The sequence below is a fragment of the Chiloscyllium plagiosum genome, unplaced genomic scaffold, assembly GCF_037043375.1.
Source record: "Chiloscyllium plagiosum isolate Xiang-an unplaced genomic scaffold, Cpla_swu_hap1 HiC_scaffold_6, whole genome shotgun sequence".
In the NCBI taxonomy this organism is placed as follows: domain Eukaryota; kingdom Metazoa; phylum Chordata; class Chondrichthyes; order Orectolobiformes; family Hemiscylliidae; genus Chiloscyllium; species Chiloscyllium plagiosum.
Genome location: NW_028270144.1, coordinates 59,895,623 through 59,910,432, shown reverse-complemented (window position 1 = coordinate 59,910,432; position 14,810 = coordinate 59,895,623). Strand labels below are relative to the sequence as shown.

At 41.4% G+C, this 14,810-nt stretch overlaps 1 protein-coding gene across 1 annotated transcript in view; it reads left to right on the top strand.

Moving 5' to 3' along the window:
• naalad2 (N-acetylated alpha-linked acidic dipeptidase 2) overlaps window positions 1–11,731 on the top strand; it is a 153,813-nt gene extending 142,082 nt beyond the window's left edge. The window contains exon 19 of the mRNA XM_043691542.2: window positions 11,107–11,731. Coding sequence (XP_043547477.2) covers window positions 11,107–11,293 — 187 coding nt within the window. The 3' untranslated portion in view covers window positions 11,294–11,731. The remainder of the gene's footprint in view (window positions 1–11,106) is intronic.
• The last annotated feature ends 3,079 nt before the right edge of the window (window positions 11,732–14,810 follow it).

Here is a 14,810-nt window from a genome sequence, read left to right as displayed (position 1 = left end):
GTCATAGAGATGTACAGCACGGAAACAGACCCTTTGATCCAACTCGTCCATGCCGACCAGATACCCCAACCCAATCTAGACCCACCTGCCAGCACCCGGCCCATATCCCTTCAAACCCTTCCTATTCATATACCCATCCGAATGCCTCTTAAATGTTGCAATTGTACCAGCCTCCACCACATCCGCTGGCAGCTCATTCCATACACGTACCACCCTCTGCGTGAAAAAGTTGCCCCTTAGGTCTCTTTTATATCTTTCCCCTCTCACCCTAAACCTATGCCCTCTAGTTCTGGACACCCCGACCCCAGGGAAAAGTCTTTGCCTATTTATCCTATCCATGCCTTGGAGGAAGCCAGCTATGTTGACAAAGCCTACTATCCACACTACAGCACTGACTTAGTCAAGGGGAAATGATATCAAGCGGCATGTTCGGACATGAATTGTATCAATAACAGCTTTGAAAAATTTGTGGGTCAAGGTTGAGCGATCGTATGCAGGTCTCCAGTGAATCCTTGGAAGCAGCCAATTGCTTCAAAGTTTAATATCCCCCTTGGAAACTGGGATAGGTAGCCCACCCCCTTCAGTTCACAGGTCCCATTCCAGCAGTTGGCATATTTCTGTGACAGTGTCCTGAGCCATCTTCAAATTTTGGTGACACTGTGCTCATCTCAACAAATGGCATCAAGGACAATAGACAATGACCCTTCTGTACCTCCCGTGAATCGTGAGGGAATCTTCAGCTCTGAGATCTTCATGTCGAGGCTGTTCACCATTGCTGGATGTTGCTGCTGGTCCTAAGTTTGCTGGTCCGTCTATTCTTCCTGAATTTTTCTGTACCTTCATTACACCAAAGTATCAATGATAATAACCCTTGCTGTGGCTATATTCATTGGTCACAGACCATACACCTGTGTGAGAATACCAAACAGATCAGATCCTTAGTAATAATAAGGCTCAATGCAAGCTGGAAGAACAGCATTCCAAATTCCGCATGGGAACCCAGCAGCCTTCGGACTCAACATGGTCTTCAATAATTTTGAAATTGCAGTATCTTCATATATGTCTTTTACCCACTGCCACATCCCAAGTCTTGTTATTTCACAGACTCCCTTCAGTACAGCCAACCCACGTCCACCTTCCCACGGTCCCAATGATCAACTTTTCTCCTTCCCTGGCATACCATTATCTATCCCTTTGTCTGCCTAACTGTCTTCTCCTCTAGGCTCTGTCTCCACCCATCCTCTCAATATTTTATTCCCCCATCTCCTCACCCAACCCCTTAACCACCACCAACCCTGTCTTGGGCATGTATACAACCTTTTCTTCACTATTACTAATTCTAAAGTTTGGGTCACTGGACCCAAGTCATTGACTCTGCTTTCTCTCCACTGATGTTGCCAGATCTGCTGAGTTTCTCCAGCACTCCCTGTTTTTGTTTCAGGTCCTTGGTAAGGTGAGCAGTCACATTTGCATCCCGTAAAAATGACAGTTTAGCATATGCTTTTATACGTTGGAACGTGGAGTTCCATGAAATGCCTGTATATGGACCTTTGACAGAGGATACTTTATTCCAATGAATGGAGCACAAGCCAAATATAGTGGAAGATTATAAGTAATGTACGCTTTCTGATACTTTATCCTAATCTCTCACATTAACCAAGAAAGGCACCATTTCACATAAAAACATGTTGGTGAATACCTTACACTTCAAAGTGAGAGGAAATCAGCTCTGAGCCCTTGAGCAGATTATGAGATGTTGGATTGTCTTTGTGTATAGGTGTCCCACAGCTGCCATTGTTAATGGCGCCTGTGAGTATTTCTGCTTCTCAGGGGTGATTATGATCACTCTGTAATAACCAATAACTTGGTCAAAATTGCTTGTGAATGTGATTTATATCCCACATGGTTTGATGCTGCATGCAGGGTATTATGATTACAGATGACTTCAACCTATACTGTGAAAGTGTCTGATCAATGCAATTGCCACATGAAAAAGCTTTACATAGCTCAGAAGTAGAACCTGTATGCTCAATCCAAACAAAAATAGTCTGTCCACTCCACATATGATTGCAGCTATTTTCTATTTCCAACTGTGCATTCATGAATCTTATGAGTATGGAAAGCAGTGGAGATTACACTTGACACAGCAAGACCCAAGCTCAGCCTGGTAATAAAGGCTCACCAAACCCACATTCAAACCTTCATGTCCCTTTCTTCCTTGCAATCTCTGTTCAGCCCATCAACAGTGAACTTCCACACATGCCCACTCTTTCAAATATTTCTTCATCTCTCAACATTACCCTCCCCAGACTCATTCCTACAGATTAGCCATGTCCACAGCCATGCTGGACTAAATAAAAAAACAAAAAAAACTGTGGATGCTGGAAATCAGAAACAAAAACAGAAATTGCTGGCAGAACTCAGCAGGTTTGACAGCGTCTGTGGAGAGAAATCACAGTTAACTTTTTGGGTCCAGTGACATTGACTGTGAGTTCTCTCCACAGAAGCTGCCAGACCTACTGAGTTTTTCCAGCAATTTCTGTTTTTGTTTGTGGCTATGCTGGACCACCCTCATTCCTGCAGTGATGAATGTCCTCCAATGTACTATACATTATGTATTGAGTTTCCCTGCTTTACAATTATTGACTTTTCTGCACCCTAGTATGCTGCCTCCAGTCCCCAGAATTGACTTTCCCCTGAATTCCCTACTACAGCACTGGCCTCTGATAAAAGCCTGCTAGGTTTTTATTGAGCTCATCCCCAGGACTGACTTGGACAGACGGTTCCAACTGATGGGTGATGGCGCCCAAGTCCAATCTCTGTGCAGCTCCCTGACTAGCTTAATAAGATTCTCTGATTAATTGCACTAAACCTGCAGGACTGACTGGGGCCCTCTATCTCTACTGTAATGAGACAAACTTCTAATCCTGAATACCTCAAACTACTGACTGACCATTTTCAAGCCTTACTTACTGTATTGGATCACCTGACTGAAAGCTTTCTCCATTGACTTGACTGAGGACTGTACCTCTTGGTTTTTGAGATATTAGATTAGATTCCCTACAGGGTGGAAACAGGCCCTATGGCCCAACATGTCTCTGTAAGAATAATAGGGTGGTTATGGTGGGGGATTTTAACTTTCTAGACATTGACTGGGACTGCCATAGTGTTAGTTTAGATGGAGAGGAAGTGTGTACAAGACCATTTTCTGATTCAGTATGTGGATGTACCTACTAGAGAAGATGCAAAACTTGACCTACTCTTGGGAAATAAGGCAGGGCAGGTGACTGAGGTGTCAGTGGGAGGGCACTTTGGGGCCAGCGACCATATTTCTATTTGTTTTAAAATAGTGATGGAAAAGAATAGACCAGATCTAAAAGTTGAAGTTCTAAATTGGAGAAAGGCCAATTTTGACGGTATTAGGCAAGAACTTTCGAAAGCTGATTGGAGGCAGATGTTCGCAGGTAAAGGGACTTTTGGAAAATGGGAAGCCTTCAGAAATGAGATAACAAGAATCCAGAAAAAGTATATTCCTGTCAGGGTGGAAGGGAAGGTTGGTAGGTATAGGGAATGCTGGATGACTAAAGTAATTGAGGGTTTAGTTAAGAAAAAGAAGGAAGCATATGTCAGGTATAGACAGGATAGATCGAGTGAATCCTTAGAAGAGTATAAAGGAAGTAGGAGTATACTTAAGAGAGAAATCAGGAGGGCAAAACAGGGACATGAGATAGCTTTGGCAAATAGAATTAAGGAGAATCCAAAGGGTTTTTACAAATATATTAAGGACAAAAGGGTAACTAGGGAGAGAATAGGGCCCCTCAAAAATCAGAAAGGCGGCCTTTGTGTGGAGCCACAGAAAATGGGGGAGATACTAAATGAATATTTAGTATCAGTATTTACTGTGGAAAAGGATATGGAAAATATAGACCGTAGGGAAATAGATGGTGACATCTTGCAAAATGTGCAGCTTACAGAGGAGGAAGTGCTGCAAGTCATGAAACGGTTAAAAGTGGATAAATCGCCAGGACCTGATCAAGTGTACCCAAGAACTCTGTGGGAAGCTAGAGAAATGATTGCTGAGCCTCTTGCTGAGATATGTGTATCATCGATAGTCACAGGTGAGTTGCCGGAAGACTGGAGGTTGGCAAACGTGGTGTCACTGTTTAAGAAAGGCGGTAAAGACAAGTCAGGGAACTATAGACCGGTGAGCCTGACCTCAGTGGTGGGTAAGTTGTTGGAGGGAATCCTGAGGGACAGGATGTACATGTATTTGGAAAGGCAAGGACTGAGGGATAGTCAACATGGCTTTGTGCATGGGAAATCATGTCTCACAAACTTGATTGAGTTTTTGAAGAAGTAACAAAGAAGATTGATGAGGGCAGTGCAGTAGATGTGATCTATATGGACTTCAGTAAGGCGTTCGACAAGGTTCCCCATGGGAGACTGATTAGCAAGGTTAGATCTCATGGAATACAGGGAGAACTAGCCATTTGGATACAGAACTGGCTCAAAGGTAGAAGACAGAAGGTGGTGGTGGAGGATTGTTTTTCAGACTGGAGGCCTGTGACCAGTGGAGTGCCACAAGGATCGGTGCTGGGCCCTCTACTTTTTGTCATTTACATAAATGATTTGGGTGCGAGCATAAGAGGTACAGTTAGTAAATTTGCAGATGACACCAAAATTGGAGGTGTAGTGGACAGTGAAGAGGGTTACCTCAGATTACAACAGGATCTGGATCAGATGGGCCAATGGGCTGAGAAGTGGCAGATGGAGTTTAATTCAGATAAATGCGAGGTGCTGCATTTTGGGAAAGCAAATCTTAACAGGACTTATACACTTCATGGTAAGGTCGTAGGGAGTGTTGCTGAACAAAGAGAAACCTTGGAGAGCAGGTTCATAGCTCCTTGAAAGTGGAGTCACAGGTAGAAAGGATAGTGAAGAAGGCATTTGGTATGCTTTCCTTTATTGGTCAGAGTATTGAGTACAGGAGTTGGGAGTTCATGCAGCGGCTGTACAGGACATTGGTTAGGCCATTGTTGAAATATTGCATGCAGTTCTGGTCTCTATCAGAAAGATGTTGTGAAACTTGAAAGGGTTCCAAAGTTTGAGAGAAGATTTGTAGCTCGGGTGCTCATTGTTGTGGTTCTGTTCGCCGAGCTGGGAATTTGTGTTGCAGACGTTTCGTCCCCTGTCTAGGTGACATCCTCAGTGCTTGGGAGCCTCCTGTGAAGCGCTTCTGTGATGTTTCCTCCGGCATTTATAGTGGTATAATGCCGGAGGAAACATCACAGAAGGGCTTCACAGGAGGCTCCCAAGCACTGAGGATGTCACCTGGACAGGGGATGAAATGTCTGCAACACAAATTCCCAGCTCGGCGAACAGGACCACAACAAGGGTTCAGAAAAGATTTACAAGGATGTTGCCAGGGTTGGAGGATCTAAGCTACAGGGAGAAGCTGAACAGGCTGGGATAATTTTCCCTGGAGTGTTGGAGGCTGAGGGGTGACCTTATAGAGGTTTACAAAATTATGAGGGGCATGGATAGGATAAATAGACAAAGTCTTTTCCTTGGGGTCGGGGAGTCCAGAACTAGAGGGCATAGGTTTAGGGTGAGAGAGGAAAGATATAAAAGAGAGCTAAGGGGCAATTTTTCACGCAGAGAGTGTATGGAATGAGCTGCCAGACGATGTAGTGGAGGCTGGTACAATTGCAACATTTAAAAGGCATTTGGATGGGTATATAAATAGGAAGGGTTTGGCGGGATATGGGCCGGGTGCTGGTAGGTGGGACTAGATTGGGTTGGGGTATCTGGTCTGCATGGACGAGTTGGACCGAAGAGTCTGTTTCCATGCTGTACATCTCTATGACTCTGTGTTCACACCGACCTTCCGAAGAGTAACCCACCCAGACCCATCTCCCTCTGACTAATGCACCTAACACTACGGGCAATTTAGCATGGCCAGTTCACCTGACCTGCACATCTTTGGACTGTGGGACGAAACTGGAGCACCCAGAGGAAACCCACGCGGACATGGGGAGAATATGCAAACTCCACACAGAAAGACGCCCAAGGCTGGAATTGAACCTTGCGACCCTGGTGCTGTGAGGCTGCAGTGCTAACCACTGAGCCACTATATGGTCAGTTGATTGAAGTACATGTAGTGTGTTTGCCGTGTACTATACTGGCAATTGCTGCATTTGTGACATTGCCTGCAACACATATAATACAGCAATGTATCCACCCACTTGACTGATGACTGCTGACAATCGTGCCATCTGCCCAACTTGTGTTTGTAAAGCACCTTAAATTATTTTAAAATAGCTCAAGGCAGTTCACAGGAGAGCTATCAAGCACTATTGAAATCAGACTACATGAGAAAGTAAGTATTAGGACAGGTGACCAAAAATCTGTCAAAGTTTTAGTTTTAAATGAGCATTCCAAAATAGATAAGAGAGGTAGAGAGGCTTAAGAAGAGGATTGCAGAGCTTGGAAAATGGCAACTAGTAGCATGGATACCAATGGAGTTGCTAGAATCAACTGATGGCTCAAGCATATTCTGACTGCAGTGACCAGTAAGCTTGGTAAAACAGTTCACATTAAATTTTAAATCTGCCAATGTGTTCTTTAAGAGAGCCCCATTAAATTCAATTTTCTCCACAAAATCATAGTTGTGATATGTAGCAACTCAGAATGAATGCTGTTCCATCAGTTACTGCAAGTGAAGAAATAGCTAGTTGGGTTCCATTCTTTTTGAGACACACTCAGTAGAAACAATTCCCTCAAGCCCAGAATGACAGAAATCACCCCTATGGAAAAAATCTCCTTAACTACTCCTTGTGCTCAGATCAGTACACAAAACAAGATCCGCAAAGTTGCCTTAATAATCCCCCCCATACATCTGCATTTCCTGCCCACATTGAGTCATAGAGATGGTTCCCCATGCTCGGCTATTGCAGAAAATACGGGGGCATGGGATTGAGGGTGATTAAGTGGTTTGGATCAAAAATTGGCTAGCTGAAAGAGGGTAGTGGTTGATGGGAAATATTCATCCTGAGTTCAGTTACTAGTGGGTTACCGCAAGGATGTTTGTCATTTCTATAAATACCTGGATGAGGGCATAGAAGGATGGATTAGTAAATTTTCAGATGACACTGAGGTTGGTAGAGTTGTGGATAGTGCAGAAGGATGTTGTAGGTTAGAGAGAAACATAGATAAGCTGCAGAGCTGGGCTGAGAGGTGGCAAATAGTGTTTAGTGTGGAAAAGTGTGAGGTGATTCACTTTGGAAGGAGTAACAGAGTACTGGATTAATGGCAAGATTCTTGGTAGTGTAGATGAGCAGAGAGATGTGTGTCCAGGTACGTAGATCCTTGCAAGTTGCCACCCACATTGAGCGGGTTGTTAAGAAGGCATACAGTGTGTTAGCTTTTATTGGTAGAGGGATTGAGTTTTGGAACCATGAGATCTGGTGCGGCCACATTTGGAGTGTTGCATACATTTCTGGTCACCACATTATAGGAAGGATGTGGAAGCTTTGGAAAGGGTGCAGAGGAGATTTACTAAGATGTTGCCTGGTATGGAAGGAAGGTCTTACGAGGAAAGGCTGAGGGACTTGAGGCTGTTTTCATCATAGAGAAGAAGGTTGAGAGGTGACTTAATTGAGACATATAAGATAATCAGAGGGTTTGATAGGTTGGACAGTGAGAGCCCTTTTCCTCGGATGGCGATAGCTAGTATGAGGGGACATAGCTTTCAGTTGAAGGGTGATAGATATTGGACAGATGTCAAAGGTAGTTTTGTTACTCAGAGTGCAGTAGGGGTGTGGAACACACTGCCTACAACAGTAGTAGACTTGCCAACTTTAAGGGCAGCTAAATGGCCATTGGATAGACATATGGATGAGAATGGAATAGTGTAGGTTAGATAGGCTTCAGATTGGTTCCACAGTTTGGTTCAACATTGAGGGCCGAAGGGCCTGTACTGCACTGTTATGTTCTACGTACAGCACGGAAACAGACCCTTCCTTACAATTAGTCCATGCCGACCAGATATCCTAATCTAATCTAGTCCCATTTTCCAGCACTTGGCCCATCGCCCTTTAAACCTTTCCTATTCATGAACACATTCAGATACCTTTTAAATGTTGTAATTGTACCAGCCTCCACCATTTCCTCTGGCAGTTCATTTCAAACACACACCACCCTCTGCATGAAAAAGTTGCCACTTAGGTCCTTTTTGTGAAGAATAGGATACAAATGATGATATGCCGAAGTTACACTTAAGTGCCATGATACAGTTTCAGTGAACTAACTGATCTTTCTTTCATTCATTTGTATGATGTGGGTGTCTCTGGCTGGGCCAGCATTTATTGCCTGCTCCTCGTTACCAGCAGGAAATGGTGGTGATCTACCTCCTTGAACTGCTGCAGTCCTTGTGGTTTTGGAAGACCCACAATGCCATTAGGGAGGAAATGACAGGATTTTGACCCAACGACATTGAAGGAACAGCAATGTATTCCCAAGTATGGAAAATGGCTTGGAGGGTAACTCTGAGATGGTAGTGGTCCCACGTATCTGTTGTCTTGTCCTTCTAAATGGTTTTGTTCATGTTCATTGGTTTGGAAGAAGATAACTAAGGATCTTTATGCATCTTGTAGATAGTACACAAAGCTGCAAGCTGAGCATCAGTGGAGTGACTGAGTGTTTGTGAATGGTGCACCAATCAAAAGGTCTACTTGTTCTGTTTGATGTCAAGTTTCTTGAGTATTGTTGGAGCTGCCGCATTCGGGCAAGTGGAGAGTATTCCATTACATTCCAGACTTGAGTCTTTTAGATGGTGGACAGGCTTTGGAGAGACAAGAGATGCATTACTTGCTGCAGTATTCATTGCCTCTTACCTGCTTTTGTAGGAACTGTATTTTTAAGGAAAATCCAGTTGTGTTTCTGTTCAATGATAACCCCAAGGATGCTGATAGTGGTGGATTCCGTGATGGCTACAGCATTAAATGTCAAGGAGCAATAGTTAGATTGTCTGTTATTGGAGAAACACTTTGTTTGGCATTTGTGTGGCACAAATATTACCTGCCACTTGTCAGCCCAAGCCTGGATATTGGATCTGAATGTAACTTCTTTAGTATCCAAGGAGTTGCAAATGGTGCTGAACATCGCAATTTCAATGGTGAACATCCCTACTTTTGTCCTTATAAAGCAGCTGAAAGTAGTTGGGTCTAGGATACTACCTTGAGGAACTCCTGTGGAGATGCCTTGGAGCTCAGATGACTGATTTCCAGCAACTATAGCTATCTTCCTATTTGCCAGGTATGAATCCAACCAGTGGAGAGTTTGTCCCTAAAACCCATTGATTGCAGTTTTGCTGGGCCTCTTTGATGCCCTCTTGATGTCAAGGACATGCGCTCTCAGTTCATCTCTGGAATTCGTCCCTTTTATCCATGTTTGAAACACGGCTATCCTGAAGTTGGAAACTGAGTGCCCCTTGGGGATCCCAAACTGGGCATGAGTGAACAGTTTCTTGCAGAATAGGTGCTGCTTGACAGCACTGTTGGTGATATCTTTCGTTACTGATGATCAAGAGTAGACTGATGGTGCAGTAACTGGGTGGTTTGGATTCGTCCTGTTTGTTGTGTCAAGGACATGGCTCGACAATTTTCCAAGCTGTCAGATAGGTGCCAGTGTGGTAGCTGTACTGGAACAGCTTGACTTGAGGTGCAGCAAATTCTGAAGCCAATTCTTTGGTTCTATTGCTTTTAAATTGCTTAGATTATTCTTTACGTGGTCTTTTTCAGTTGTTCATGAAAATACCAAATAACCAGAAAGATGAATTAAGCAAGTTAATTGAAAGAGTGGTTATTTTTGTTTGTTTTTATGACAAATTCTGCACTTTGAATTTAGAGCAATGTGAAACCTAGCTTGATAAGTCACAAGCTTTATTTTTGTAATTTGGTTACCATGACGATCAGTGACTGAGCAAATTCACAATAGTCTATCAGTGTACATTTAACAAAGCTTGCTTCATAAAAGTAAAAATAAGATGTATAGAAATGGAAAGGGACAACGAGTCTGCACCAATACTCTGGAGAGAATCCCATCTGGACTCAGCCTTCTACCCTATCCCAGTTACTCACATTTACCATGACTAATCTGCCGAACTTGCACATCTCTGGACAGTATCGACAATTTAGCATAGCCAATACACCTAAACTGCACATTTTGGATTGTGGGAGGAAATTGGAGCACCTGATGTAAACCCACATAAGCTGGGGAAGAACATACAAACTTCACACAGTCACCCAAGGCTCGAACTGATCCTGGGTCCCTGGTACTGTGAGGCAGCAGTGCTAACCACTGTGCTCCCCTGACAATTGTTAGTGATAATTTATATCAGCAAAAACAAAGATTCAAATGTTTGCCAGCAATATCCTTTTACAGACACTGCACCCCACTGAAAGATCAAACTTGTCTTCACACTTAAATTTTTTACTGAATTGACTATGTTGCAAGCACTTCCTTTTGGTGAATTTCTGTATATTCTCCCCCCAAGACACACACAGACACACAACACACTGTCAAACTCATTGACTTTTCTCATCTCCACAGAACTTTAAACCAAAAATCCATTTACCTCTAATTTCTACCCAAAGTTCCCAGCATATTCCTAAATAACAAACACCTTAATTAAAAAACAGTACTGTGAATGCACTCTTTTGAGAATCTATTGAGAACAAGCATTGGGTGGGTGAGATCTAATATCCAGAACTTGACATGACATGCATTGGAGTGAACTTGCCAAATTCCTTTTCATAACATCAAGATACTGTAGAAAATTTACACATTTCATCCTGGTTTCTTTCCTCATGCAACAGTATATTTTGAAACTTTCCACTCTAGGAATGAATGTGATAACAATTATTTTATTTTAAGAAAGTATAATTTGTTAAGTCTTCACAGCTGATCAATGTCTATCTTGACAGATTAATTTCAGTAAGCACATCACATTATAACCAGGCAACACTAATGCAAGCTGAATGCTTCTATTTAATGTAATTGATAAATGTGGCATTTGACATTTTTAATTTCCTTTTTCTCCCATAGGCACATCATTTATGCTCCCAGTGCTCATAATAAGTATGCAGGAGAATCTTTTCCAGGAATCTATGATGCTTTGTTCGACATAGCAAATGCTGCAGATGAACACAAAGCCTGGCAAGAAGTGAAAGAGCAGATTGCTATTGCATCCTTTACAGTGCAAGCTTCTGCTGGAACGTTAGAGGAAGTATAACTTTATTTCGTTTTACAGTTTTGAGAAGTTAAATTGGGAGTTTATGCTGTGACAATAAGGTATCTTGTCATGAACAATAACTTAGAAAACAATTCTGTTTATGCTCAACATTAAATGCAATATGTATACTATTCATCGATTGTATACTAAAACTTTGGGTCAGTTAACTCATTAGGCTGGATAGGTGGTTTGTAATGGAACAGAGTGGTGTCAACAACATGCATTCAACTCCCACCCCAGCTAAGGTTGCTATGAAAGATTTTTCCTTTTTAAACCTTCCTGTTGCCTGAAACCTGTTGATCTTTAGCTTAAATCACCACCAATTGTCTCTCTTTAATGAGATAGCAACCCTAAGGTCCAATAGGATTATGGCAACTCTACCCTTATATTCTAAAACCTAGCTGAAAATGTGTTGCTGGAAAAGCGCAGCAACAGTCAGCTTCCAAGGAGCAGGAGAATCGACGTTTCGAGCATAAGCCCTTCTTCAGGAAATGTTCCTGAAGAAGGGCTTATGCCCGAAACGTCGATTCTCCTGCTCCTTGGATGCTGCCTGACCTGCTGCACTTTTCCAGCAACACATTTTCAGCTCTGATCTCCAGCATCTGCAGTCCTCACTTTCTCCTATTCTAAAACCTACCCAACTATACTAGTCATGCTGTTGTATTTTTCAATGGTCAATTTTCAATTGACAGCGCAGTATTCCAGGTAATATGCGACGTTATAGAGAAGATATAGCTACATGAGAACAAATAAAAATTATGTTCAGTTCATATGCGAAATAGAGAAACAATGAATATTTTTACGAACTTATAATTAATAGTTATATGGTTACAAGAAGAAATGAAAATATGCAAGTAATAATATGTGTAGAGTAGCATCAACTTTGAGAATTGGTATTGGTTGCTGTCAATTTAATGCATATGAACATAAGATTCTGATTAAGTTCAGGAGTGTTTTATTAGCACAAGTTAATAAAGAATACATTCAGCAACTGTTATACTATTATACACTAAAAAACATTCTTCAATATTTCATCTACATTTTAAATTTATAGTGAGCTTCAAAAACATGTGAAATAGAGGATATTTGACTAATTATTTAATTGATTGGATTTAAAAAAAAATAAACCACACTTTATGTGCACTGAATGAATCTTAAGTAAATGCTAAACTTTCAGCAGTACTTGGTCAAATCACTGCCCCAGTGTCAAAACATAAATTCAGAATTGATGTCATTTCCTCAGGTTGTAAGTGGGAAACAGTGCTCCACTTGATTCTGATCTAGGATTACACCTACTTACTGAGTACATCAACAACTTTGGGTTAAATGAATGGCATTGTTCACTTCCCAGAGGATTTTTTAGGAAATATGCTTGGCCAACATTTTAAGTTTGAAGAAAAGGATAGTACAGTGGCAGAGTGGTTAGCATTGCTGTCTCGGCTCTAGAGACCTGGGTTCAATTCCAGCCTTGGGAGACTGTCTATGTGGAGTTTGCATGTACTCTCTATGTCTGAGGGTGCTCCACTTTCCTGTGCAGGTTAAGTGGATTGGCCTTGCTAAATTGTCCAAGGATATGTAGGCTAGGTGGATTAGCCATGGCAAGGTGGGGTTATGGCTGTTGGGAGGGGGAGTTCCTTGTGCAGACTTAATGGTCCAAATGGCCTCTTTCTGAACTCTAGGGACTCTATGAAAAGAGCTGAGCCACATAGATTCATTAAAGTATTTAACTTGCTTTCTAGGAATGGGTTTATCTCCTGTTAACGTCTTTACTAGAAATGGAAGTGAACAGGTTAGGTTTGGATTTGAAGTTTTTAAAATTTTTATCTTATTTGCAACTGAATCTAACTGTCAGCATTGTTGAATTTTAATAAGAACTGTCACTTGATATTGAGATTATTGCCCATGTGGAGAATAATTACAAAATGTTATTAAGCTGAACTAATTCAATACTATATCTTAAATGTGATCTTGTGTATTTTTTGTATGAACTTCTCTGCACTTAATTAACATATTTTCAGTGTTAGTCACAATTCAGACAAGGCAATTAACTCAAACTTTGTATTTACATGAAATTTAAAAATTCAAAAGTGATTAAACGTTTGAATATACTTCTATTGGGAAGTGTATTTTTTCCATCAAATTCTGTGTTTCTAAGAAATCTAAAGCTTGAATCATAACTGGCAGCTGGAAACAAAGCCATAGCTCCCCAAACATATTTGTCCTTACAGTTGTGAACATGCTGCAACCTAACTGTCCACTGTGATTAAAAATGAGCTTCAGAATGTCTCATTTATCCTTTGCAGGTAACTTTAACAAAATACAAAACCACAAGCAAGTTCATAGCTCCTTGAAAGTGGAGTTGCAGGTAGACAGGGTGGTGAAGAATGCCTTTGGTATGCTTACCTTTATTGGTGAGTGCATTGAATGTAGGAGTTGGTAGGTCATGTTGCGACTGTAAAGGAAATTGGTAAAACCACTTTTGGAATAATGCATTCAATTCTGGTCTTTGTGATATAGGAAGGATGTTGTGAAACTTGAAAGGGTTCAGAAAAGACTTACAAGGATGTTGTCAGTGTTGGAGGGTTTGAGCTGTAGGGATAGGCTGAAGAGACTTGGGGCTATTTTTCCTGGAGCGTTGGAGGCTGAGGGGTGATGTTATAGAAGTTTATAAAATCATGAGGGGTATGGATAGGCTAAATAGCCAAGTTCTTTTCCCCAGGATAGCGGAATCCAAAAGAAGAGGGCATAGGTTTAGGGTGAGAGGAGAAAGATTTAAAAGGGACCTAAGGGGCAACCTTTCACATAAAAGGTGGTGCGTATATGGAATGAGCTGCCAGAGGAAGTGGTGAAGGCTGGTACAATTACAACATTTAAAAGGCACCTGGATGGGTATATGAATAGGAAGGGTTTAGAGGGATATGGGCAAAATGTTGGCAAATGAGACTAGATTTATTTAGAGCATCTAGCTAGCATCGATGAGTTGGACTGAAGGGTCTGTTTCCATGCTGTACTTCTCTATAATGTATGACTCATACAGTGTCTGAGTCTAAACTAGAGGTTGTGGAAGCAAATGAATTTGTATTACCCATATATTTGAAAAACACAGATTTTAATTTTTTTTGGAATAGACTATAACTAGACTCTTGTACCAGTCTATTAAAGTCAGTTCTCAAAGTGCTATATTAACATAGACAAAATAAAAGATGAAAGTAACTTTATTGGTGTGTGATGGAAGTCATGCAAAATATATCATATTTTTGAATTTATTTTGTTTAAAAGGGGAGGTACATACTTTTTTAAAGTCAGAAAGTCATTCTGGAGGAGTGACTTAAATATACCAGTTACAAGAAGATATAATACTGCAATCAGAGCTTGGGGGATGTACTGGAGTGGTAATAGAATAAGATGTAAGATTTTTAAACCTGTGGGTTTGTGACAGGTAGTGTAACACATTAAGTCATTGGCTTTAATTTGGCTTTAAGGCAGAGAACTCAGAATTTCAGTTGCAAAGAATTGC